At 38.1% G+C, this 24,547-nt stretch overlaps 1 protein-coding gene across 1 annotated transcript in view; it reads left to right on the top strand.

The window, feature by feature from the left end:
• The window catches only part of LOC123936077 (phosphatidylinositol 3,4,5-trisphosphate-dependent Rac exchanger 2 protein-like), a 41,422-nt gene extending 17,975 nt beyond the window's left edge, over positions 1–23,447 (top strand). The window contains exons 4-6 of the mRNA XM_045996849.1: positions 7,755–7,888; positions 18,609–18,753; positions 23,435–23,447. Coding sequence (XP_045852805.1) covers positions 7,755–7,888; positions 18,609–18,738 — 264 coding nt within the window. The 3' untranslated portion in view covers positions 18,739–18,753; positions 23,435–23,447. The remainder of the gene's footprint in view (positions 1–7,754; positions 7,889–18,608; positions 18,754–23,434) is intronic.
• Positions 23,448–24,547: the final 1,100 nt, after the last annotated feature.

Genomic DNA, 24,547 nt, shown 5'->3' with positions numbered 1-24,547 from the left:
TTTATTTTCCTTCTTCCTGTCCTCCCACCATATTTCTTTCCTCCTTCCTTCCTTCCTTCCTTCCTTCCTTCCTTCCTTCCTTCCTCCCTTCCTCCCTTCCTCCTTTTCTTCCTCACTCCCGTCTCCCTCTCTCCCTCTTGCTTCCTAAAACTTTACAGAGAAGCCTACTTGCTAGAGATTTATACCAGGAAAAAATGTTTAACACATTGTTTGGCATGTTATAGAAATGTTAAAACCCTGACTTTAGTATTCATCTAGAGAAAAGTGTTTATCATACATGATTGTTCAATGACTAAATATGGAATTGCCAAAGAACAGATTTCTAGATTTAAAAATTAGCATCAATTTTCAAAATGAAGATAAAACACTAACTAGGTTATGTAACATTACTTAGGTATAATTGAATATTCACCAGTGATGAAATATACCAGAGGTGACCATGTGGTATATTTGCGACCATGGTAACATGATCAATGCCTATCTACCCTGGGACTAGGAAGCAGTCAGGACTACCTCAGGCAGAGACCTGTACTCACCTCTATCTCCCTGTCAGCAGGGTTGCCATAGGATCACTTGAGCACCTGGAATCAGGTACTCAAAGCCTCCAAGGCAATTTTACTTAGAGTGTTCCACATGCATCAGCATTTACTGGAATGACGTGGGACCTACCCCAGCTTTACTCAGTTTCAATCTCCGAAGGTAGGACCAGGGAACCTGGGAATTTCAAGAAGCATATCAGGTGTGTCTCCCAAACTCTAACCTTTGAGACCCATTGCCCTAGAGGCTTTGCTGTCTTCTGATGATCTGCCTGGCTTGTTTTACTGCTTTGACATTTTTTATATTCTAGTTCACTTGCCTGATGTTGTCATTTTGATAGACTTTAGTGCTCCTGACTCTTACCTAGTAATCTGATGTTCATAGCCATACTATATTTCAATTTCTTCCGTGAATTTTGTAGCTTGACTTCTTTATTTCTAACCCCAGAAGCTCTCCTGGGATTTCTAGGTAAATGAAAAAAAATTGCATGTAATTTCGAAATATCATACATTTCATTTACTTTAAAGATAAAGTCATGAGGGTTTTGTTTTGTTTTCTTTTGTTTTAGCTACAGAGAAAGGTAGATTTATCATGTAAGCAAGGGGAAAATAACACAACATTATTTTAAAAGAGACGCTTATTAAGTGTCTACTTGTACAGGGGATGGATTTGAAGTGAGAGGCATATCATGACTATACAGAAGATGGTATATACACTTGGTCAAATTTTTAATATTTCTAACATTGTATGTCTCTGTAGTTAAGAGATTCTTACTGATTTCTAGTTGCCATTGTCCTAGTAATAATGCACAGATTCAATCATGGTAAATCAAGGGCACAATGGTTCTTCTTGACCATTTACAGCTTATACACATGGTATAAAGAGAAATGCTATAGGCCATTCATTTAGAAGGAGTTTTTTTAGACAAATGTGTATGTTCAACACAGATTCCTTTAAGTGTGTAAGCAGTCCTCTGGGATTTATTTAATGGACATTTCATGTGACAGTAGTAGTTTACTATTATCTAATACTATTACTATTCTACTCTGGTAGAAGATGGTAAAGGTACCTAATGTACTGATTCTTAAAGCTGGCTGTTAAATATTAAAGACATATCATTACAGGGATAGAAACGTCTTGGTAGGATTTAGTAAAATATAATAGGAGTGATGTTATGTTTATATTGTGAGATATACTTTAAAAGATAACAAGATTGTTGGGCTCGATGTCATTACCCCACAAAGTTTCATTAATAGATTATTAAACAGATGCTTTGGGCTGTTTTTGAAAAGAAGTGTTTTACCTCACAGAGGTCAATTAATATTATTCTGGTTTTTGATCAGGAGCTAGGAGCTAATGGGAACTTATGGTAATGACTTAAACATAATGTAGTTTTTAAAGATTTTTTAAAAATTGTATTTATTTGAAAGAGAAAGAGAGCACAAGTGGAGGGACAGGGACAGGGAGAGGCAGGCTGAGCCTGACCCAGGGCTCCATTCCAGGACCTTGGGATCATGACCTGAGCTGAAAAGAGACAGTTAACCAACTGAGCCACTCAGGTGCCCCCAAACATAATGTATTTGTAATATTAGTAAGGGGTTTGAGAGTTTGCTATGATACCAATCTAGATTAAATCAAAAGTCAAACTCAGCATACAATAGAGGAAAATGATCCAGAGGCGTTTGTTGACTAATGGAGCACTTGGAATTAGCTGTAAGATGGGATTGCCATCAATGTGTTAATCCAATCTTATAGAATCAAGATATATGTTGTAGGGGTCTGGAGAAATACTGATATCACTACATGATTTATTCGCCAGCTTGCATCTGGGTGGTAGTGTTCACTTCTGGAGATGTTCCGTATTGAGGGAGACCCTCACAAACTGGAGAAGGTTCAGAAGAGATCTTCAGGGATCTTGCAGATCTTTCCATAGTTTGGCTATTGTGGACATTACTGCTGTAGACATTTGGGTGCATGTACCCCTTCAGATTACTACATTTGTATTGTTAGGGTAAATAGCCAGGAGTGAGAGTGCTAAGTCATAGGGTAGCTCTATTTTAAACCTTTTGAGGAACCTCTGTACTGTTTTCCAGAGTGGCTGCACCAACTTGCATTCCCACCAACAGTGTAGGAGGGTTCCCCTTTCTCCCCATCCTCTTCAACATCTATTGTTTCCTGACTTGTTAATTTTAGCCATTCTCATTGGTATGGTATGGTATCTTACTGTGGTTTTGATTTGTATGTCCCTGATGCCGAGCGATGTTGAGTTCTTTTTCATGTGTCTGATGGCCATCTGGATGTCTTCTTTGCAGAAATGTCTGTTCATGTCTTCTGCCCATTTCTTGATTGGATTATTTGTTCTTTGGGTGTTGAGTTTGGTAAGTTCTTTATAGATTTTAGGTACTAGTCCTTTATCAGATATGTCATTTTCAGATATCTTCTCCCATTCTGTCAGTTGTCTTCTGGTTTTGTTGACTGTTTCCTTTGCTGTGCAAAAGCTTTTGATCTTGATGGAATCCCAATAGTTCATTTTTGCCCTCAATTGCCTTGCCTTTGCTGATGTTTCTAGGAAGAAGTTGCTGCGGCTGAGGTTGAAGAGGTTTTGCTACCTGTGTTCTTCTCAAAGATTTTGATGGATTTCTGTCTCACAATGAGGTATTCCATCCATTTTGAGTCTGTTTTTGTGTGTGGTGTAAGTAAATGATCCAGCTTCATCCCTCTGCATGTGGCAGTCCAATTTCCCCAACACCATTTGTTGAAGAGACTGTCTTTTTTCCATTAAACGTTGTTTCCTGCCTTGTCAAAGATTAGTTGACCATAGAGTTGAGGATCCATTTCTGGGCTCTCTATTCTGTTCCATTGACCTATGTGTCTGTTTTTCTGCCAGTCCCATACTGTCTTGATGATTATAGGTTTGTAATAGAGCTTGAAGTCCAGAATTGTGATTCTGCCAACTTTAGTTTTCTTTTCAACATTCCTCTAGCTATTTGGGGTCTTTTCTGGTTCCATATAAATTTTAAGATTATTTATTCCATTTCTTTGAAAAAAAAATGATGGTATTTTGATAGAAATTGCATTAAATGTGTAGATTGCTATAGGTAGGTAGCATGAACATATTCACAATATTTGTTTTTCCAACCCATGAGCATGGAACACTTTTCCATTTCTTTTTGTCTTCCTCAATTTCTTTCATGAATACATTATAGTTTTCTGAGCACAGATTCCTTGCCTCTTTGGTTAGGTTGATTTCTAGGTGTCTTATGGTTTTGGGTGCAATTGTAAATGGGATTGACTCTTTAATTTCTCTTTCTTCTGTCTTGTTGTTGGTGTATAGAAATGCAACTGATTTCTGTGCACTGATTTTATATCCCGACACTTTACTGAATTCCTGTGTGAGTTCTAGCAGTTTTGGAGTGGAGTCTTTTGGGTTTTCCACATAAAGTATCCTATCTGCAAAGACTCAAGAGTTTCACTTCTTCTTTACCTATTAGGATGCCTTTAATTTCTTTTTCCTGTCTGATTATTGAGGTTAGTACTTCTGGTATTATGTTTAATAGCAGTGGTGATAGTGGACATCCCTTCTGTGTTCTTGACCTTAGAGAAAAAGTTCTGTTTTTCTCTGAGAACGGATATTGAGAATGGATATTTGCTGTGAGTTTTTCATAGATGGCTTTGATGATATTGAGGTATGTACCCTCTATCCCTACACTGTGGAGAGTTATGATCAAGAGAGGATGCTGTACTTTGTCAGATGCTTTTTCAGCATCTATTAAAAGTATCATATGGTTCATGTTCTTTCTTTTATTAATGTATCACATTGATTGATTTGCAGATGTTGAACCAACCCTGCAGCCGAAGAATAAATCCCACGTGGTTGTGGTGAATAATCCTTTTAATGTACTGTTGGATCCTATTGGCTAGTATTTTGGTGAGATATTTTGCATCCATGTTCATCAAGGATATTGGTCTATAATTCTTTTTGATGGGGTCTCTGTCTGGTTTTGGGATCAAGGTAATGCTGGTTTCATAAAATGAGTTTGGAAGTTTTCCTTCCATTTCTGTTTTTTGGAATAGTTTCAGGAAACTAAATTCTTCTTTAAATGCTTGGTAGACATCCTTAGAAGCCATGTGGCCCTGGGCTCTTGTTAGCTGGGAGATTTTTTTTTTTTTAAATGACTGCTTCAGTCTCCTTACTGGTTATGGGTATGTTCAGGTTTTCTGTTTCTTCCTGGTTTAGTTGTGGTAGTTTATGTCTCTAGGAATTCATCCATTTCTTCCAGATTGTCAAATTTGCTGGTGAATAGTTGCTCATAATATGTTCTTATAATTGTTTGTATTTCTTTGGTGTTGGTTGTGATCTCTCCTCTTTCATTCGTGTTTTTATTTATTTGGGTCCTTTCTCTTTTCTTTTTGATAAGTCTGGCCAGGAGTTTATCAATCTTATTAGTTCTTTCAAAGAACCAGCTCCTAGTTTTGTTGACTTGTTCTACTGTTTTTTTTTTTTTTTTTTTTTTTAGTTTCCATTTCATTGATTTCTGCTCTGATCTTTATTTCTCTTCGCCTGCTGGGTTTAGGCTTTCTTTACTGTTCTTTCTCCAGCTCCTTTAGGTGTAGGGTTAGGTTGTGTCCTTGAGACCTTTCTTGTTTCTTGAGAAGAGTTGTATTGCTATATACTTTCCTATCAGGACTCCCTTTGTTGTTTCCCAAGGATTTAGAACAGTTGTGTTTTCATTTTCATTTGTTTCCATGATTTTTTTAAAATTCTTTAATTTCCTGGTTGACCCATTCATTCTTTAGCATTATTCTCTTTAGCCTCTATGTATTTGAGGTTTTTTTTTCCAACTTTCCTCTTGTAGTTGAGTTCTAGTTTCAAAGAATTGTGGCCTGAAAATATGTGGGGAATGATCCCAATCTTTTGATGCCAGTTGAGACCTGATTTGTGGCCCAGGATGTGATCTATTCTGTAGAATGTTCCATGTGCACTAGAGAAGTATGTGTAATCTGTTATTCTGGGATGGAATGTTCTAAATATAACTGTGATTTCCATATGTCCAGTGTGTCATTTAACGGCTTCATTTCCTTGTTGATCTTTTCCTTAGATGATCTGTCCATTTCAGTGAAGGGTTGTTAAAGTTGCCTACTATTATTTTATTATTATCGATATGTTTCTTTGATTTTGTTATTAATTGGTGTATATAATTGGTTGCTCCCATGTTAGGGGCATAGATATTTAAAATTGTTAGATCTTTTTGGACAGACCTTGTAAGTAAGATATAGTGTCCTTCCTCATCTCTTACTATAGTCTTTGGCTTAAAATCTAATTTATCTGATGTAGGGATTGCTATGCCAGCTTTCTTTTGATGTCCATTAGCATGGTAACTTGTTTTACACCCCCTCCTGACTTTAAATCTGGAGGTGTCTTTAGGTCTCAAATGAGTTTCTTGGAGACAGCATAATGATGGGTCTTTTCATTCTTGTTCTTTTCTTTTTTTTTTAATCCATTCTGATACCCTGTGTCTTTTGACTGGGGCATTTAGCCTACTTACATTCAGAGTAACTATTGAAAGCTCTACATTTAGTGCCCTACTATTGCCTGTAAGGTTACGGTTACTGTATGTTGTCTTTGTTCCTTTCTGGTCTGTTACTTTTAGGATCTGTCTTTGATTAGAGGACCCCTTTCAATATTTCCTGTAGGGCTGGTTTGGTGATTGCAAATTCTTTTAGTCTTTGTCCTGGAAGCTTTTTATCTCTCCTTCTATTTTCAGTGACAGCCTAACTGGATATAGTATTCTTGATTGCATATTTTCCTCATTATATTGCTCTGATTATATCATGCCAGTCCTTTTGGCATGATCTCTGTAGCTTGGTCTGCTTCCAATCTAATATTTTTACTGTTGGAGTTTACCGACCTCTTGTCCTGGGCTGCTTTCAGGATTTTCCCTTTGTCACTGGGAATTGTAAGTTTTACTATTAGATGATAGGGTGTGGGCCTATTTTTATTGATTTTTTAATTTTTTTAATATATTTTTATTTTTTTTATAAACATATTTTTATCCCTAGGGGTACGGGTCTGTGAATCACCAGGTTTACACACTTCACAGCACTCACCATAGCACATACCCTCCCCAATGTCCATAACCCCACCCCTCTCTCCCAACTCCCTTCCCCCCTATTTTTATTGATTTTGAGGTGGCTTCTCTGTGCCTCCTGGATTTTGGTGCTTGTACCTTTGCCCAATTAGGGAAATTAATTCTCTGCTATAATTTGTTCCAAAATACCTTCTGCCTCTCTCTTTCTTTCTTCTTCTGGGATCCCAATAATCCCAATATTATTTCATTTTATGGTATCATTTATCTCTCAAATTCTGCCCTTGTGGTTCAGTAGTTGTTTGTCTTTTTCTCAGCTTCTTTATTCTCTATCATTTGGTCTTCTAAATCACTTAATTCTCTCTTCTGCCTCATTTATCCTAGAAGTAAGAGCCTCCATTTTTTTATTACACCTCATTAAATTCTTTTTCGATTTCAACTTAGATTTTCATTCTTGTATTCCTCCAGAAAGGGATTTTTTTCTCCAGAAAGGGATTCTCTAGGGTCTCTAGGGTCTTCCATGCTTAGCATGCACTCAGTGAAGGCTTATTTAAGGAACAAGTGTGCCTATGCTAACTTTTACCTTGGGTTAAAGCTGTATGGAAGGTTGCTCTCTTTAAATAGTTTTTTTTCTTTAATTTCTTCTTTTTTCTTCTCTCCATCCAAGGAGTGGATAAATAAGTTGATACCCGTTAAAAATTTAGAGAATTTAATGTACTTTGTGATATATCCGTGGAGCTCTTTTCCCATACCAGGGGAAGAGAGGAAGGGGAGAGAAGTGTTAGAGACATGAATTTTATGCATCAGTTTGAAATCATCTCCTTGTAAAAGAGCATCGGTAACATGTATCATCCATGCTTATATATGCCTACATGTGTAAGAAAGCTAAAAGAAGACCCAGAGTCTCCTAACCACAGTTGTATCTGCTGAGACTGATGAGGAGGAGTCTGGGAGGAAAAGAGACCTCCATCCAGTGTATAAATATTTATGGTGTTTCAACTTTTATTCTGTCCGTATATTGTATCTTGAAATAAAAACAGACTTTTAATGAGAAAAAGAATTACACACAAACGTTTCTGTTAAGTAATCAGACATTATCTCTCTCTCTCTTTTTCTTTTTTTTTAACCTAGGGATCCAAGATCGCCGACACCTGCACTGAGATGCTAATGTGTGGCGTCTTGCTGAAAATTTCTTCTGGAAATATTCAAGAACGGGTGTTTTTTCTTTTTGATCATCTTCTGGTGTATTGCAAAAGGAAACACAGGTAAGGTGATAAACAGGTACTACTTCAGAAATAACTTATTAACCTTGGAAAATATTTTTTGAGAAAAAAGAAATTATCAGTCTCACAGTTTCAACCTTTTCCTCTGTCTCCCGGGAACTCAGGATCTCCTCAGTAAAATTCACGTACTCTTAGCCGGTTTTCTGATTCTTCTCGTTACCTTCTTGTAAAACCTGACTGAAATGTGACAGTCGTTCAATAACACTACCTTCCCAGGAAGCTTTTGGAGGAAAAAATTTTTTCTGTTGTTACCCAACATGCCTCAGGCTCTGTAGGAAAGGTGAATATGTCTTCCGTGTTTCCCAGTGCTGTTTCCCAGTCATTTCCTCCCCTTCCTTGGAAATATTTTCCTTGATTGCCCCATCTAGTATAGCCTCCCGGCAATTTTATATCGATACCTAGAAAATTCTTGCTAATAGTTCCTTCATTATTTATTTATTTGTTGCCACCTTTGCTGGATTAGATGGTAAAGTCAATGAGAATACTGGTCTTGCTACTTATTCTGTGCTATTTCCCCAGAGACTGGACCTGCCATGTACCATGTAATAGACACTCAAGAGGTATTTGTTGAATAAGTGAATAAATGAATGAATAAGTGAATGAATGAAACCCATGCAAGTTCCTGGTATAGCTTAGTTATCATTAGTTTAAGTAATTTAATGTAGCAGTGTTACTGATGTATGTTATTTTTTTTAAAGTAGGGATATAATTTTTTCTTCAGGAGGTACTTAATATATAGAATGTTTCCTTGAACTCCTGGTGAAACATTTTACAGATTATTTAAGCAAAATAATAAAGCTGAACTTAATTGGGAAATTTCCTGAGCCTTTCTTTACTTCTTCCTAACCATATCTAGGATACTTTATTTTCAGTTGAAAGGTACTAAAAGGCTTCCTGAAATTTAAAGGTGAAACAGATGGGTTGAGGATGCTGGGTTTGCATGAGTGTTTATTCTAGGTTCAGAAATGAGGACAGTGTAACCAAAGATTTTTGGTAACATGAAAATGAGAAACTCAAAAACTGCCTGATTTCTGAGGCAAGATTAAGGGAACGTCATTCTTCATCTTTTGAAATGGGATTTCCTAAGTCAATGAACAAGATGTCAAGAGCAAGTTCTCTGAGCTGGCAGCTGTATTGATGACATGGGAGTTCTGCCTCTTGGATTATAGTATCAGAATGCCCTAGCAGGAGACATGAGTGCAAAAATACAGTGATGCTGAGAAAGCATAGAACTACCCATGTGTCTTGCTGAAAGGGAACAGGTTTGGGTTAAAGTCAAAAGATAGTTATGGGGTGCCTGGGTGGTGCAGTTGGTTAAGTGTCTAACTCCTGGTTTCGACTCCGGTTATGATCTCAGGTTTGTGAGATTGAGCCCCATATCAGGATCTGCATCAAATTGGTGTCAGCTTGAGTTTCTCTCTCTCTCACTCTGCCCTTTCCCAATCTCACACATGCTCTCTCTCTTTAAAATAAATAAAGAAATAATAAATCTTTCAAAAAAAGATAGTTGTTGTTAATCCCTGCCTTAATGAGCTTTTTTTTTAAAGATGCTTTTTACCACATATGAAAATGAATTGACTATTTTTTTACTATGCTCTTCTAAATTCTTTGTATTTTGCAGCAAGATTGGGACTCATAGAAATACGTTTCAGGAAGATGTAGAAAAGGCTGTTAATTTTACTTGTATATAACTCATTAAAATATTATAACGTGCTTCAAGTTGTTTAGGTACAATTGTTTTTATCCAGCTTTATTGAGGACTAGTCGACAAGTAACATTGTAATATATTTTAATTGTACTACATGATGATTTGATATACATCATGAAAGGATTTTACCTATGAAGTCAATTAACACATCCATCTAGGTGCAATTATTAAAGGCATCCATTTGAGAATGAGTTTTTTAAAATTACAATTGATCTCATACATGCCTGCTTTCAAGTGCAAAGCTTTTGCAAGATTAGCCATGTACAGTGATGATATCATTTATGGTCTTATGACTTTCCTTTTTAAATTGGTAAACAACAGAAAAGATTTTGTAAAATTAAATCCTGAAGGTTTTTTTTTATTATTTTGAGAGAGAGAGAGAGAGATAGTGAGCAGTAGGAGGGGCAAAGGGAGAGGGAGAGAAGCAGACTCTCCCCGTTGAAGTGCAGAGCCTGACATGGGGCTTAGTCCCAGGACCCTGAGATCATGACCTGAGCCAACATCAAGAGTTGGACGCTTAACTGACTGAACCATCCAGGTGCCCCTAAAATCCTAGTTTTTGAGCAAATATCCTTAATGGGTATATAATATGGACAAAATGCATAGTGACTAGAAATGGAAATACTGCATAAAAATGATTGTCTATTCACTTCCTGAATTGAAGTAGTAAGAAGATACCATCTAGTCCCTTCATTTTAGGATACTTCATCCCCTTAATCAAGTATTATTGAAGCTCTAAAGATTATTTAGTGAGTATGAGTAAACTGAACCTTTTCCACATTTCCACAATATTTTAACTGCAAAACCTGGGGACTTGATGAATTGAATTCTAGATTTACATTCACAAAAGACAAGAGTGCTGATTAGGAATCTCAGCTCTGGAATTTACTAATGCTATTAATCTCAGGAGAAACTAGTATTTAAAAAAATGATGTATAATAGTTAATACATAAAGCATGATATGGCTTAGTTTGGCTTGTTAATGAGCTCTATAAGTATGATAATGTATTTTGCTTTCTGCAATTTATATTTTGTATACAATATAGTTTGTAAATTATTTATCCATATGTATAGGAATAGTTTATTCATTTAACTGTTGCATAATACTCCATTGGTTGAATATTATCACAATTATATTGATAACAACTTAATTACTCACTCTCCCATCAGTGGACTTTAGGTTTTTATTTGTTTGTTTTAGTTTTTCTGCCATTATGAATGTTCCTGCAGTGTGTATCTGATGACCACTAAAACAATTAATTAGAAGGGAAATCAGAAAATTGGGATATCAAATATTCTCCATTAAAACATAGAGCAAAATTATTTTCAAAGCAGAAGCTTTTCAGTTGATACACTTTAATAGAACCACCTTCTGAAGGGACCAAAGATCTCTCTTTTTAAGCCAAGTGTTAACAATATTGATCAGACACTTAGTGGAATTTCATACTGAGTGTTACTATCTATGGGTCAAGAGAAATTTAAAAGCCTATACAGAACTCACAAGATCACAAAGTAAATGAATGCTTTGGAAAATAGACCCAGTGTTAGATTCCACACCATGATTCTTTGCCTGTGAATAAAACTTTTTAAAAAATGATTGAAGTATGATGTATCAACTTACAAGAAACTCTCTTTTGCAAGAGACCACAATAATATGTCCTACCTGGGAGAATATGCAATTATCTACATACTAAACTTCTCGGCATTCTTCTCTATCCTGGCTTTCTATGATGCCAACTTGCATACTATATGGCCTGAATCCGTAATTGGTAGCATTTATTTAGGGTTATTAGCAAAGGACATTTAGAGGTGACTTTCATAATGAACATAGGAGTGCAAGATGGTGAAGGCCTGGGCCGACAAACCCTAATCAGGTTAACTAATCTATTTAATTAATTTCTTTTAGTAGGGATGAAGGACTAAGTGCTGATGAGGCTTTAGACAGATGACCTAGGAACATAGATTCTCTTTCAAGGAAAGAACTCAGACTGGGACAGCACCTTGTGACCCCTCCTTGCACCTACTCCTCCTGCTTCAGGGCTGATATCTAACTGCAAGGGTGGGGAGGAGAGGGACACTGAAGTTGGTGAATATTTATGCCTTCACTTTTGTCAGATGTGTCTGTACAACAAATGGAACAAATGAATAATTATTTCAGTATATTAAATTATTAGGCAGAATTTTGTCAATGAGTCAAATGGAATAGTTCAAGTTAATTGAAATCTTTTGAGTGACTAGGTATTCTGGAATCCTCCTGAATCATTTCTTAGAATCTTTCCTCTTTAATTAAAAATCCTGTTGTTAAAATAATCTCTCCTGAATGTTCAGTGATTCAACTACAAACACATTTAGCCACATAATTCATTATTATAAATGTTCATCTATAAACCTGGATATTTTAACTTCGTGTTACATTTAAAGATTAAAGACCAGTCTTAGACACACTATACCAAAGTTCTGGAATGTTTGAGAGAGGAGGAAGCAGGCTCCCTGCCGAGCAGAGAGCCTAACACGGGGCTCCATCCCAGGACACTGGGATCATGACCTGAGCTGAAGGCAGAGGCTTTAACCACTGAGCCCCCAGGCGCCCCCATGCTTAAAACTTTTGATGACAAGTTTAAATGTTCCCCCGCCTATTTGAATATATTATAAAAATACTAGGTATTTTTGCATACTGTAGGTATAAGTAAAATACTTTTCTAAGTAAAGGACTCCATCAGACACTGATCACAATGATTTAGCTCAAAACTTGCAGAAGAAATAATTGCGTTTGGAATGAGACTAAGCTTTTAGCCAGTGTGTAACTATTTAAATCTTTTGAAAAATAAACTTGATTACACTCTTACTTATAATGTTTTATAAATTGAATTACATCAGTTATATCTTAGAATACAAAAAAATAATGCAATAATGATATGACATGTAGAAATGTGAAAATTTGTTTGTTTTAATATATCGATGTTATCCATTACTGCTTATGTTGAAGGAAGATGGTTGCCATTGAGTTTGTCTCCAAATTTCTATTCCTCCATTGTCTAGACCCAACTCTCATTTTGGTTAATTCTAATTTAATTATTCTTTGAAGATTCTTTCCGAGATATTAGTTTGAACATGATGCATAAAAAGTATCCAACTTAAGACCTACCTAGGAAAGCTGTTGAACTTTCTGCAGTTAACTTCCTTGGTAATTTTCATAGTATATGCTTAGACATTCATTCGGAAAGTAACAACAGGTCATTTATATTCTTTCTTAAGAACTAATTTATTTGTGTAGTTGGAGAGAGGGCAAAATGGTAACCTTTAGAAAATGTGATCTCTAGTGGTGTTAGGCAAACCACAAATTTCAATACAATGGTCAAATTTGAATTGAATAAGATGGAAATTTTTTATTCTTTAAGGTGTTCTTTAGTGTGAATTGATTTTCTTAAGGAAATATTTCAGCTGTCATTTTCAATATAAATATTTTAGACCATTTAAAGATATTAAACTCGTTGAGTTTTTTAAATTAAATTTTGCTTATTAGAGAAAATTTGGAAATAACAGAGAAATAAATTGAAAATACTAGGTAATTTCATCACCTAAAAAGAAGTAAATGAGAATTTTTAAAATTTCCATTTTCTTTTTATGCATAGATTTTTAAAATGCTGGGGCGCCTGGGTGACTCAGTAGGTTAAAGCCTCTGCCTTCGGCTCAGGTCATGATCTCAGGGTCCTGGGATCGAGCCCCGCATCGGGCTCTCTGCTCAGCAGGGAGCCTGCTTCCCTTCCTCTCTCTCTGCCTGCCTCTATGCCTGCTTGTGATCTCTGTCTGTCAAATATATAAATAAAAAATCTTTAAAAAAAAATAAAATGCTTAAAAACATGAACCTCTATAGTTTTGTATCCTCTTTTCAGTAAAGTAGAATCATTTTTTGAATTTTAGTCATCTTTGTCTTCATGTCTTATCATCCACATAAGATATATTTATTGTTACTTAATCATCAATAAAATAGACAAACCATAATTACCTTTACAACCATGCTACTGTAGTATAAGCGCTATTGAATACTTTCTTAATAAAAAAGTAGCATAACTTTACAATGTTGAAAAGACTACCAAGAAATATTAGTTCCTTCTTGATACAGTTAAATTTTCAATGTTATTAATTTAAAGGAGTGTTCCTGGGAATTGAAAAAAGGTCAGTGGGGTCACTTCTAGTTTTAAAAGGAAAAATCTGTTACAACCTTTAAAATTTTTTTTTTTGCCATAAATAATGTCAAATGATTTTGGATGCCAGAAAATCTTATGTTATTTGATAGAATCAAAGATTTATTCCAAAAAGTATTTTTTTTCAGCATTAATTATTAATAATGTGAGTAAATTCTGATTTTTTAAAATTTCTCCTAGAAATTTATGCATTCACACCATTGATCATCAGGATAAGGGTTAAATACATTGTTTTGATATCAGTTTCTTGATGTTTTGAATAAATTTTTTGGCAGTTTCTTCTATTTCCTAGCTTGAGTATACAGTACGTGGCTAGCTTTCATCTCATTATAACTCACACTATTGAAAAGATACCAGTATTTCCACTGAGAGTTATAGTAGTATCAGTTTTTGAAAAACCTCATCTCTTTATGTAAAACTATGCTGAGTTAAGAGTGAGGAATTTGCAAACTGTATAGCTTCAAAGTAATTAGTTAGTTGTTCAGGGCTGCCCCTTGGATTTTTCTCTTTTTGGAAAAAACATCGGTGCCTGGAGACAGTTCAGTTTGGATATTCTACATTTAATGAATGACAATTTTAATTCCATTCCTTTTTAACACTTCCTGTAGAATTATATTTTAGATCCATTGAAGTTTGCAAATTCCTGCATATGGCATTAATAAATTATTCTTTCATTAAAAATATTTTAAAATTTCTACTAAGGAAAAGCACTGTTGGGCTTTTCTGTGTTTTGTTTTAGGATTTAATTTATTAGAGAAAGAGAGAGGGAGAGAGAGAGCATGGAGGAGAGGGGCAGAGGGAGACACAGACTCCCTACTGAGCAGGGAGCCTGCCATGGGCTAATGGGGCTGGGTCCCAGGACTCGGATCATGACCTGAGCTGAAGGCAGATGCTTAACCAATTGAGCCACCCACACACCCCTTCCATGCTCTCTATGTTACTGTTCTTAATAAATAAGTTGAATTTGGGGCGCCTGGGTGGCTCAGTGGGTTAAGCTGCTGCCTTCGGCTCAGGTCATGATCTCGGGATCCTGGGATCGAGCCCCACATTGGGCTCTCTGCTCAGCAGGGAGCCTGCTTCCCTGTCTCTCTCTCTCTCTCTGCCTGCCTCTCTGTCTACTTGTGATCTCTCTGTCAAATAAATAAGAAGAAAATTTCTTTACCAAAAAAAAAATAAATAAATAAATAAATAATTTGAATTCAAATTTACTTTTTGGAATGAAGTTATTAAAAATGTGCTGTGACTGAAATTATGAAGCCATTTTTATATCACTAATTCTTATTTTGAAATAAGTGGTAATTTGGTAACGGATATCATTGTGATATTTATACATTTTGAGGCCTGTTGTATGTATGTATGCATTCATGATTACACATGTTTAAAATTATTTATGATTTTTAAAATTAGTGATAGAAAGTGGCTAGCACATAAACTTTAAAAAGGAACATTATCCTTTCAATTTATTTATTTATAAAGATTTTATCTATTTGAGAAAGCAAATAGATATATATATATATATATATATTTTTTTTTTTTTTTTTAACCAAGAAATGGATATATAGGCTAAGAAGTAGACAAAGCGAGATAGGATTCCTGGTTTTGATGCTGAGCAAACAACTTTGGACCAATGACGAATCCTCTTTAAGTATTTTTATCCATAAAACGAAGAGGACAGTACCCTCTCATTCAAAGGGTTGCTTTGAGAATATATCCAAAATTCTAAGCACAGAATATGCCTGCCTTCAAGAAATAGCGTTCACGTAAATAATCATAGGTGAAAGAAAGAGGTGAACTAGAAACAAACTGATGGTTATCAAAGGGGAGGAAGGTGAAGGGATGGGTAAAATCAGTGATGGGGATGAAGGAGGCACTTGCAATGAGGCACTGGGTATTGTATGAAAGTGTTGAATCACTATATTGTACACCTGAAACTAACATTATACTACATGTTAACTGGAATTTAAATAAAAACTACATAGTGTTTACTATAATGCTAGATTTGCTTCACAAAATTGTATCTTTTTGGAGATATCTTTTATCTATTTGAGAGAGAGAGGGGAGAGAGAGAAAATGAGCAGGGTGAATGGCAGAAGGAGAAGCAGACTCCCAGCTGGGCATGGAGCCTGATGTGGGGCTGGATCCCAGAACCCTGGGATCATGACCTGAGCCGAAGGCAGACACCTAACCAACCCCCAGGCATCCCCTGTCTTTCCAATTTAAATTATTAGGTGATATAACCTATTCTTTCAAAATATTATATTGCTGCAGCTATTAACCTATTACTTGACTTGGCAGAGTGTTAACAGTCAGTTACAGTCTTGCTTTCTGTTCATGACGCAATGGCCACATGCAATCTCATGCTGACTTGTCTAGCTCTTTTTTTTTAAAGATTTTATTTATTTGACAGAGATCACAAGTAGGCAGAGAGGCAGGCAAAGAGAGAGAGAGGGAAGCAGGCTTCCTGCAGAGCAGAGAGCCCGTGCGGGGCTTGATTCCAGGACCCTGAGATCACGACCTGAATTGAAGGCAGTGGCTTAACTCACTGCCACCCAGGCGCCTTGACTTGTGTAGTTCTGAGTTTAATCATTTATTTTCCAAGGGAAGTCTGAATGCACGGGTTGTAATGGCTAGGCAAGGCTTCATGAAGGACCTGGGTATACTGTAAAGGGAAGAAGGAGTTGCTTGTGGCAGAGAGCAGAGCTGGGTAGCTTGATGGGAGCGTCAGCCTGCAGAACAGGTAAGTATTGACAGGACAAGGAGAAAAGCCACAAAGGGTGGCCCGGCCACAGAAGAACGCAGTGGAAAATGGCATTGTTCGATAGGGTGGGGTCAGTTTAAGGAGAAGCACAAAAGCAAGCTTCCATGGTTTCACTTGGTTCAGTGGTGAGCTACCAAAGGCTTTTGAAGTAAGGAATGGCCTGATGAAATATTGAAGGAAGAGTCAGCAGGGTGTGGAGAGAGCAAGGCCAGGATCAAATAATCCAGGGAGGAAGGGAAGGAAGGAAGACCCAGCTTACAGGGGTGACTGGCCCAGGACTTCGGTATGCAGGGTCAAGAGCATCAGCCTGGCACATGGACTTGTGTTTCCTCCATTATTCTATGGGAAGAATACATTACGTTCGTTTTAAAATAAGTTCAATATTTTATCACTGCAGGTTGCGTGTGGTTCTTGTGATTTTCTTTACCTGGAGTATGATTAAAAGAAGAGTAGCACTAGTGGGACTGTGGGATCTTTTAAGCGGCAGTGCTGGCTTCACTCAGCTAATCTCGGTCTGATTGTGGAAGGGGGGATCCCGAGTCGGAAAAACTGATGCTAGTTTGTGATACTGGCCCTTTAAGGTTGACACATTTGTGGAGGAGGGTGTTTAGACATGTACAATGTGATCTTTTTCCCCCACCAATTTATCAGGACTTCTCACTTAGTGATTTTTTGTAGGAGGGAACAAGGCATTAAAGCCATTGATACCTATCTGACATGTATTACTAGGTAATTCAGCTAGGAAACAGAAATGCTTGTGTTACTACTAATTTCTTTACCAAATAACTGATAAGACAAAAAGCAGTGTTTATTCCGTTTTCCCAGAGACTTAGGAGCAAAATACCTCATTGCTGATAAAATTTCAGGACACAAAGAACCCTTTCTTCCAACTTCAGAAATTTTCCCTTGAAGAACATGCAAAGCTTCTACTTCTGTTAAATATTCATAGTACACATTTGTTTGAGAACTTCCAAAGCATTTCAAATACTTAACTCCTTTGGTTGATCTGGGATGGAGAGCCTGTGAGAAAAATTTAAAACAAAGATTATGAATACATAGCTGATTCTTTAAGTTTTGTTGAATCTAGCAATCAATTCAGATAGCATAGCAAATCATTTCAAAGGTAAAATAAATGATTCATCAAGTTGAACCTTTATTTTTTCAGAATAGCTATGTGTATAGATAAATCTGAAGTGAAAAAGGAAGGAGGGAAAGAAGGAAGGGAAAAACGAAGAAAGCAAAGCAAGCAGACAAGGATGTTCTGTTAATTTGTTTATGTTAACAGGCTCTATTCTTAATAAAAATTATTCTGGGGGCACCTGGGTGGCTCAGTGGGTTAAAGCCTCTGCTTTCGGCTCAGGTTATGATCCCAGGGTTCTGGGATCAAGCCCCACATCAGGCTCTCTGCTCAGTGGGGGGGGGGGGGGGGTCTGCTTCTCTTCCCCCCTCTCTCTCTCTGCCTACTTGTGATCTCTGTCAAATAAATAAATAAAATATTTTAAAAAAATAAAAATTATTCTGTTACTGACAAATGGTAATTCCTCCTCCATTGTAAAAAATAAAAATTCTAGTAAAAAATTTTGTAGTTAGCAGACTGAAAATAAAAATCACAGAAATCTTGTGATTTATGTAGGTCCCATGATAAAGCCACCCATTAACTTCCTTTTGACCCCTTCTCTTTCCTTCCCCTATGCTCCAAATTCAGGTATTTTTTTTATGGTTTTATTTATTTATGTGTGTGTGTGAGAGAGAGAGAACTAATGCACATGGGGAGGGGCAGAGGGAGAGAGAGAAGCAGACTCCCTGCTAAGCAGGGAGCTCGATTCAGGACTCCATCCCAGACACTGAGACCACGACCTGAGCTGAAGGCAGGCACTTAACTGACTGAGCTACCCAGGTGCCCTGTGGTAGAGAGCTCTGTATCTGCAACCCCCTGCCCATGCTTGATGTGCAATAAATTTTGGTCTCATGCAGGCAAGAGTGAGTGAGGAGACTTTTTCAGTTACCTGTCCTTGGTTTCCTTTTCGATAGGTTTAAAATTAGGAATGGAGCAAGACACCTGGGTAATGATCTCAGAACAGGGCGAGAAACTCTACAAGATGATGTGCAAACAAGGAAATCTGATCAAAGACAGAAAAAGAAAACTGACCACATTCCTTAAATGCTTCCTTGGAAGGTAAGGTCCATAGTCTGGGTGCATGGATTTCTTTCATGTTTTCACTATGTCATGTATCAACTACCCTTCCTTCAATGATTTGCTTTTCTTCTTTAAAAAAAATATTCCGGGGCGCCTGGGTGGCTCAGTGGGTTAAAGCCTCTGCCTTCAGCTCAGGTCATGATCTCAGGGTCCTGGGATCGAGCCCTGCATCGGGCTCTCTGCTCGGCGGGGAGCCTGCTTCCATCACTCTCTCTCTCAGTACTTATCATCTCTGTCTGTCAAATGGATAAATAAAATCTTAAAAAAAAAGAAAAACATTCCTCTGGGCATTTTTGAATATCTTTATACTGTCAACATTTCCTGGATGATAGTGAGGTGAAGGAATGGACCTAGAGCCCGCAATCATGGAAGATTTTAGACATCTATCCATCCATCCCTGACGTCAACCATTTCAGATGTATGGTGTTCTGTGGGGGAAGCAGACACTGGGGTCAGGCAGGGCTGGCAGGAAGCAGGTTCACTGAAGGGGGAGGAAGTCTAGCAAGGATGTGAGTACAGGGCCTACAAGTCAGAGAATCAAAGAATGTAAGACACAGAGTCCAAACCCGAGATTCATCAGCACTTTGACTTCATCGATGAAGACTCTGAAAAAGAGGGTCCTGCAAGGGGCCTGGCACAGAGCAACAGGCAGAGAGGTTGCCTGGGATTTGAGCATAGACCCACTGTCAGTCCTCTGGGGTCTGCGGGCAGCAGCACGTGGAAGTCCCTGCTGGGTGAAGAGTGCAGAACCAAAGGGAAGGGCGGCTGCCTTAAGCCATGCCCCGTGTTGGCTGTTTCCATATATTTCTAATCCTCAGATGCATACTCTGCATTTATAATCTTTATATTTTTTAAAGATTCAGAAACCAGCTCTCAGGGAGTTTACCAGGCCCGCCTTCATACAACCAGTGAATGCCAATGTCAACTCTGTAGAAGCAGACTGGAGTGGTAGTTCAAAGCCCACACTTCGCAGTCAGACTGTCTCCATGCAAATCTGGTCCTACCTCTGGCTAGTTGAGCGATGTGGGAAGTTTAAATGTCTTTTTCCTCTCTAAACATGAAGATGATCATAGTGCTTACCTGTAATGCCTACCAGAATGTCTTCTCGATAAGTTATGCAGATACCATAAATAACCATAGGCCACACCGGCTGCCAACCCAGGTAGAAGAATATAAGCCAGGAAACCCTGGCCTGCAGGGCAGCATGGGGCCCCTCCTTCAGGGGCTGGGGTCCTCACAACAGAGCACTCAGCTGCCAGCAAGCTGCTGTTGCTGTCCTTGGTAGGCCCCCAGCCGACGGCTCTTGTAGGAGAGAAACCCACCTCTGGGGCATAACTTCCGGGGTTGTCAGAGGAACATGCCTGTTTATAGGAGTCACTTCAAGCTATAGCTTCTCACCAAGAATGTATTCATATTCCATATAGCCATCAGGAGTCATTTTGGCCATGATCAATGCTGCCTGGTAACCCAGCAGATGCCCTGCCTCCATCAGGTTCCAGGGAAACAGAGCTCCAAGGCTGACCCAGGGTCAAGTTTTCCTAATTAAAGGAGCCAGAGTCTTGTTAACTATAGAGTGAACACGTGGGTGGAGTGTGGAGAGGGTGGCTGGGTGATGGACATTGGGGAGGGTTTGTGCTCTAATGAGCGCTGTGAAATGTGTAAGTCCGATGATTCACAGACCTGTACCCCTGGGGCAAATAATACATTATATGGTAATAAAAATAATAATAATACTAAAAAAAAAGAGTTAACATGATCTTACACGGCCAAAGTGCTAGTTAGTTACAATGATATGTGAGCGTTCTCCACAGTGCCTGATACACAGGAGAGACTTGGTAAATTTTAGTTTGTTCATTGTGGCTTTTTCCGTAACAGCACACTAGCTTAGTTACTAGTTACTAATTATAGACCAAGTTTGAGATTGTTTTTGACTGGATCAGGATCCTTTCGCAGAGTGTTGATGGGATCTTGTGATTTCTGTAGGTCCCATGATAAAGCCAGCCAGTAACTTCCTTTCTTACCCCTTCTCTTTCCTTCCCCTATGCTCCTAATTAATAGAAGTTCTTACAGTGTGTTCTTTTCCTCATTTTAATTTGGCATATTCAGGAATTGGCTGACATCAGAACAGAGAATGATGCTTTCGCTACATACCAACCAGCTCAACCCATTTGTCAACCACTGACGTTTCATAAGTGCTCAAAATGTGCCATACACTGTGCTGAGCTCCTGACATACATCAGCTCATTTAGTCCTGTGACAGCACTGTGGAGTTGATACGCTTTTTTTTCCCCCAAGATTTTACTTAATTATTTGCGAGGGGGGGGGGGAGCAGAGGGAAAGGGACAAGCAGACTCCATGCTGAGTGCAGAGCCCGATTTGGTGCTTGATACCAGGACCCTGAGATCATGACCTGAGCCAAAGGGAGATGCTTAACTGACAGAGCTACCCAGACATCCCTGGAATTGGTATTATTATTTTTGTGCTATTGAAGAAAAAACTGAAGTTTTACTTCTTTAAAAATTTTCTTTCTTTTGGATGGCTTTAACAACTTCTTCTGCCTTAAAATGTACTTTTTAGACTAGATATCCATTTTTAGAATTCCATGCCCCTTGGTTATTTGACTTTAGCCATAGGTGTTGCTTTTGGTTTTGAAATAAATGGCAAAGTAATTTCCTGACACCTTGTATAGCTTGGCTTCTCTGACCTCTGTGCAAAGTTGAAACCATTCTAAAATGTATCCATTACTTTATGTAAAAGTTCAAATGTTATATTTTTATAACATAAGCACAATAAAATATTTTATTGTAAAATGTTTCTCTATTTAGTGTTCTTTTACTGATACCACATGGCCCAAAAAACAGTACCAAGCTGGTGCTTTCCTGTGTTATAAAATATCATCCTACTTATCTGTGATGTGGGGCTCCACCCCACACCCCAAAATGGTAAAAGATGTAGTTTGTTCATCCTCCCTGGCCTTCCACAGCCACAGCAGATGGATGTGGTAGACAGTTCTGATGGGTGGTTTTGTGCTGGAATATTCCTTTTTTTAAGATTTTATTTATTTATTTGAGAGAGAGGGAGAATCAGAGAGAGCACAACAGGCGGGAGGGTCAAAGGGAGAAACAGATGTCTCAGTGAGCAGGGAACCCAATGTGGGGCTCAATTCCCAGACTCCAGGAACATGACCTGAGCCAAAGGCAGATGCTTAAGCGACAAGGCCACCCAGGTCCCTCCACCCCCACCCCCCAGATGACATTTAAATTCAAGAATGCATTTATTAAAAACCGTATTTATTAAAAAAAAAAACCCGTATTTATTTATTTGTTTATGTATTTTTAAAGGTTTTATTTATTATCTGAGAGGAGAGAGAGAGAGCACAAGCATCAGGAGGGACAGAGGGAGTGGGAGCAACAGACTCCCTGCTGAGCAGAGAGCAGGAGGTGTGACTGATCCCAGGACCCCGAGATCATGACCTGAGCCAAAACAACCAACTGAGCCACCCATGTGCCCCACTAAATAACTTCAAAATTTGAAAACAGTATAGTAAAACTATTGGTGTGTACTAATTTTATATTGCTGCAGAAAAAATAAATAACAACACACCTAGTGCCCTGAAACAACACCTATTCATTAGCTCATAATTCTATACTTCAGAAAGAAGTTGAGGGGGAGCAATGCTGGGCTGTCTGCTTAGGGTCTCACAAGGTCAAAATCAAGGCCAACATCAAGTGCTGAGATGCGGCTGGGCCTTATCTTACGGGTCTGAAGAAAAATTCACTTGCAAGCACATTCAGGTTGTTGACAGAATTCAGTCCCCCGTGATTGTAAGAATAAGTCCTACTTCTGTGCTGGCTGTTGGCCAGGACCACTCTCAGAAGCTGCCTGTGTTCCTTGGTACATGGCCCCTCTATCTTCTAAGGCAGCAGTGGCTCACTGAATCTTTCTTGTGCTTTTAATTTGTCTCTTACTCTTGTGCCACCAGCCTGAGAAAACTCTCTGCTTCAAAGTGCTCAACTGACTGGGTCAAGCTCACTTGAATAATTTACATCTTTTGAGGTCAACTGGCTTGGAATTTTAGTTTCCTATACAAAATTCATCCATACCACTACCCAGATTAGGATTTGGTTACAAAACCAAGGGATGGGATTCTTGATAGTGGGGTAAGAGAACACGTTTAGAATTCCATCTACCATATGGGGTGTGCAGTTTTTTGGGGTTTGCCTTCTTAGACTTCAAACACACTGGTTTTCTGTGCCTAGAAAGCCATATTCCAGTCTATCTCTTATATTCAGTCATTATTATTCTGTTTATTTTGTCTGTTTGCTATCTTTAGGATCTTGTTGTATTCTCTTTACAGTTAAAACTACTCTAAAAATTTCCCTTTGTGTTTATTAGAGGTCTAAGTAAGTTGAATAGGTATTATATAATAGGGTTTAGGTAAGCATGGATGAATGGACATGAGTTTTCTAGGATAGAGTAAAATTTAAATAATTTGGGGCTCTGCATATGTGAAAAAATGCAAGCTTAAATGCACTGCAAATATTTCTTTATATCTGAGGCTCCTTCCAATGCTGCTTGATGAAAGCATGGTAGAAATAGACTTCTTGGGGAGGCAGGGGTGGAAAAACTCTTTAACTATTTCACTGGATTTCTATTGCAGTGAATTTGTGTCATGGCTCTTGGAAATTGGAGAGATTCACAGGCCTGAGGAAGATGTACACTTTGGACAAGCATTATTAGAAAATGGAATCACCCACCATGGTAATTATTTTGTTAATTACTAAGTTATTCTGTGTGGCCAGCAGTTGGAAGCATCTTGATTCAGTTAATCAATCTGGCTTATAGTAAATGTCTACATTATAGGATGCTAATGTATTTTTAACATTTCAAGTACCTGATATATATAGAATTGCAGTTCTGGGAATTTTGTGGAGTATGGGTTTATGGTGATATATTTGCTAATTTTAATGTGAATGGCTACGAAACAGGCAAAAATTAGAAATATGGGTAAGTATTTACCTGGGATAGTGGAGGAAGACATGGCAAGTTCTTTTTTATTTTTTTTTATAGATTTTATTTATTTATTTGACAGACAGAGATCACAAGTAGACAGAGAGGCAGGCAAAGAGAGAGAGAGAGGGAAGCAGGCTCCCTGCTGAGCAGAGAGCCCAATGCGGGACTCGATCCCAGGATCCTGAGATCATGACCTGAGCCGAAAGCAGCGGCTTAACCCACTGAGCCACCCAGGCGCCCCGTGGCAAGTTCTAATTGGAGTATTTGGGGCTGCATTATGAGGGAAAGGGCCTCATGTAAGGCATTGTAGAATGAGTAGAACTCTGACAGGGCAGAAGGGAAGAAAACTGAAAACTGTTGGATGTGGGAGATGAGGAGTGAAGTGCAAGATCAGGTTACTATGAGATTTCTGTCTGGTTGGCCGGGATGATTATTCAGGAGAAGGAGCAGGGTGGGAGAAGATAAAGGGTTTTTGTCAGGATCGTTATAAGACATCCACAGGGGAACACCCAGCAAGAGGTTGAAAATATATGTGTAAAGCTCAGTGTATACAATCATGGGAATCATTTCAAGAGAGCACCAGTTTCCTGAGAAGATCAGTAACAAAGAAGAATGCAGTGATAATGGGACTGAGAAGTAAAGCTTGAAGAATTTCTAATACAAAATGTGGGAGAGGAGAAAAAGAGGGAATTATGAATAAACATAGGTATTTGACTAAGCTACTTCAGTGTTCTTTTTTTTTTTTTTCGTTAGAGTGGGA

This window comes from Meles meles, unplaced genomic scaffold (genome assembly GCF_922984935.1).
Source record: "Meles meles unplaced genomic scaffold, mMelMel3.1 paternal haplotype, whole genome shotgun sequence".
Classification (NCBI taxonomy): domain Eukaryota; kingdom Metazoa; phylum Chordata; class Mammalia; order Carnivora; family Mustelidae; genus Meles; species Meles meles.
The sequence above is the reverse complement of the archived record's forward strand: the minus strand, read 5'-3'. Positions and strand labels throughout refer to the sequence as shown.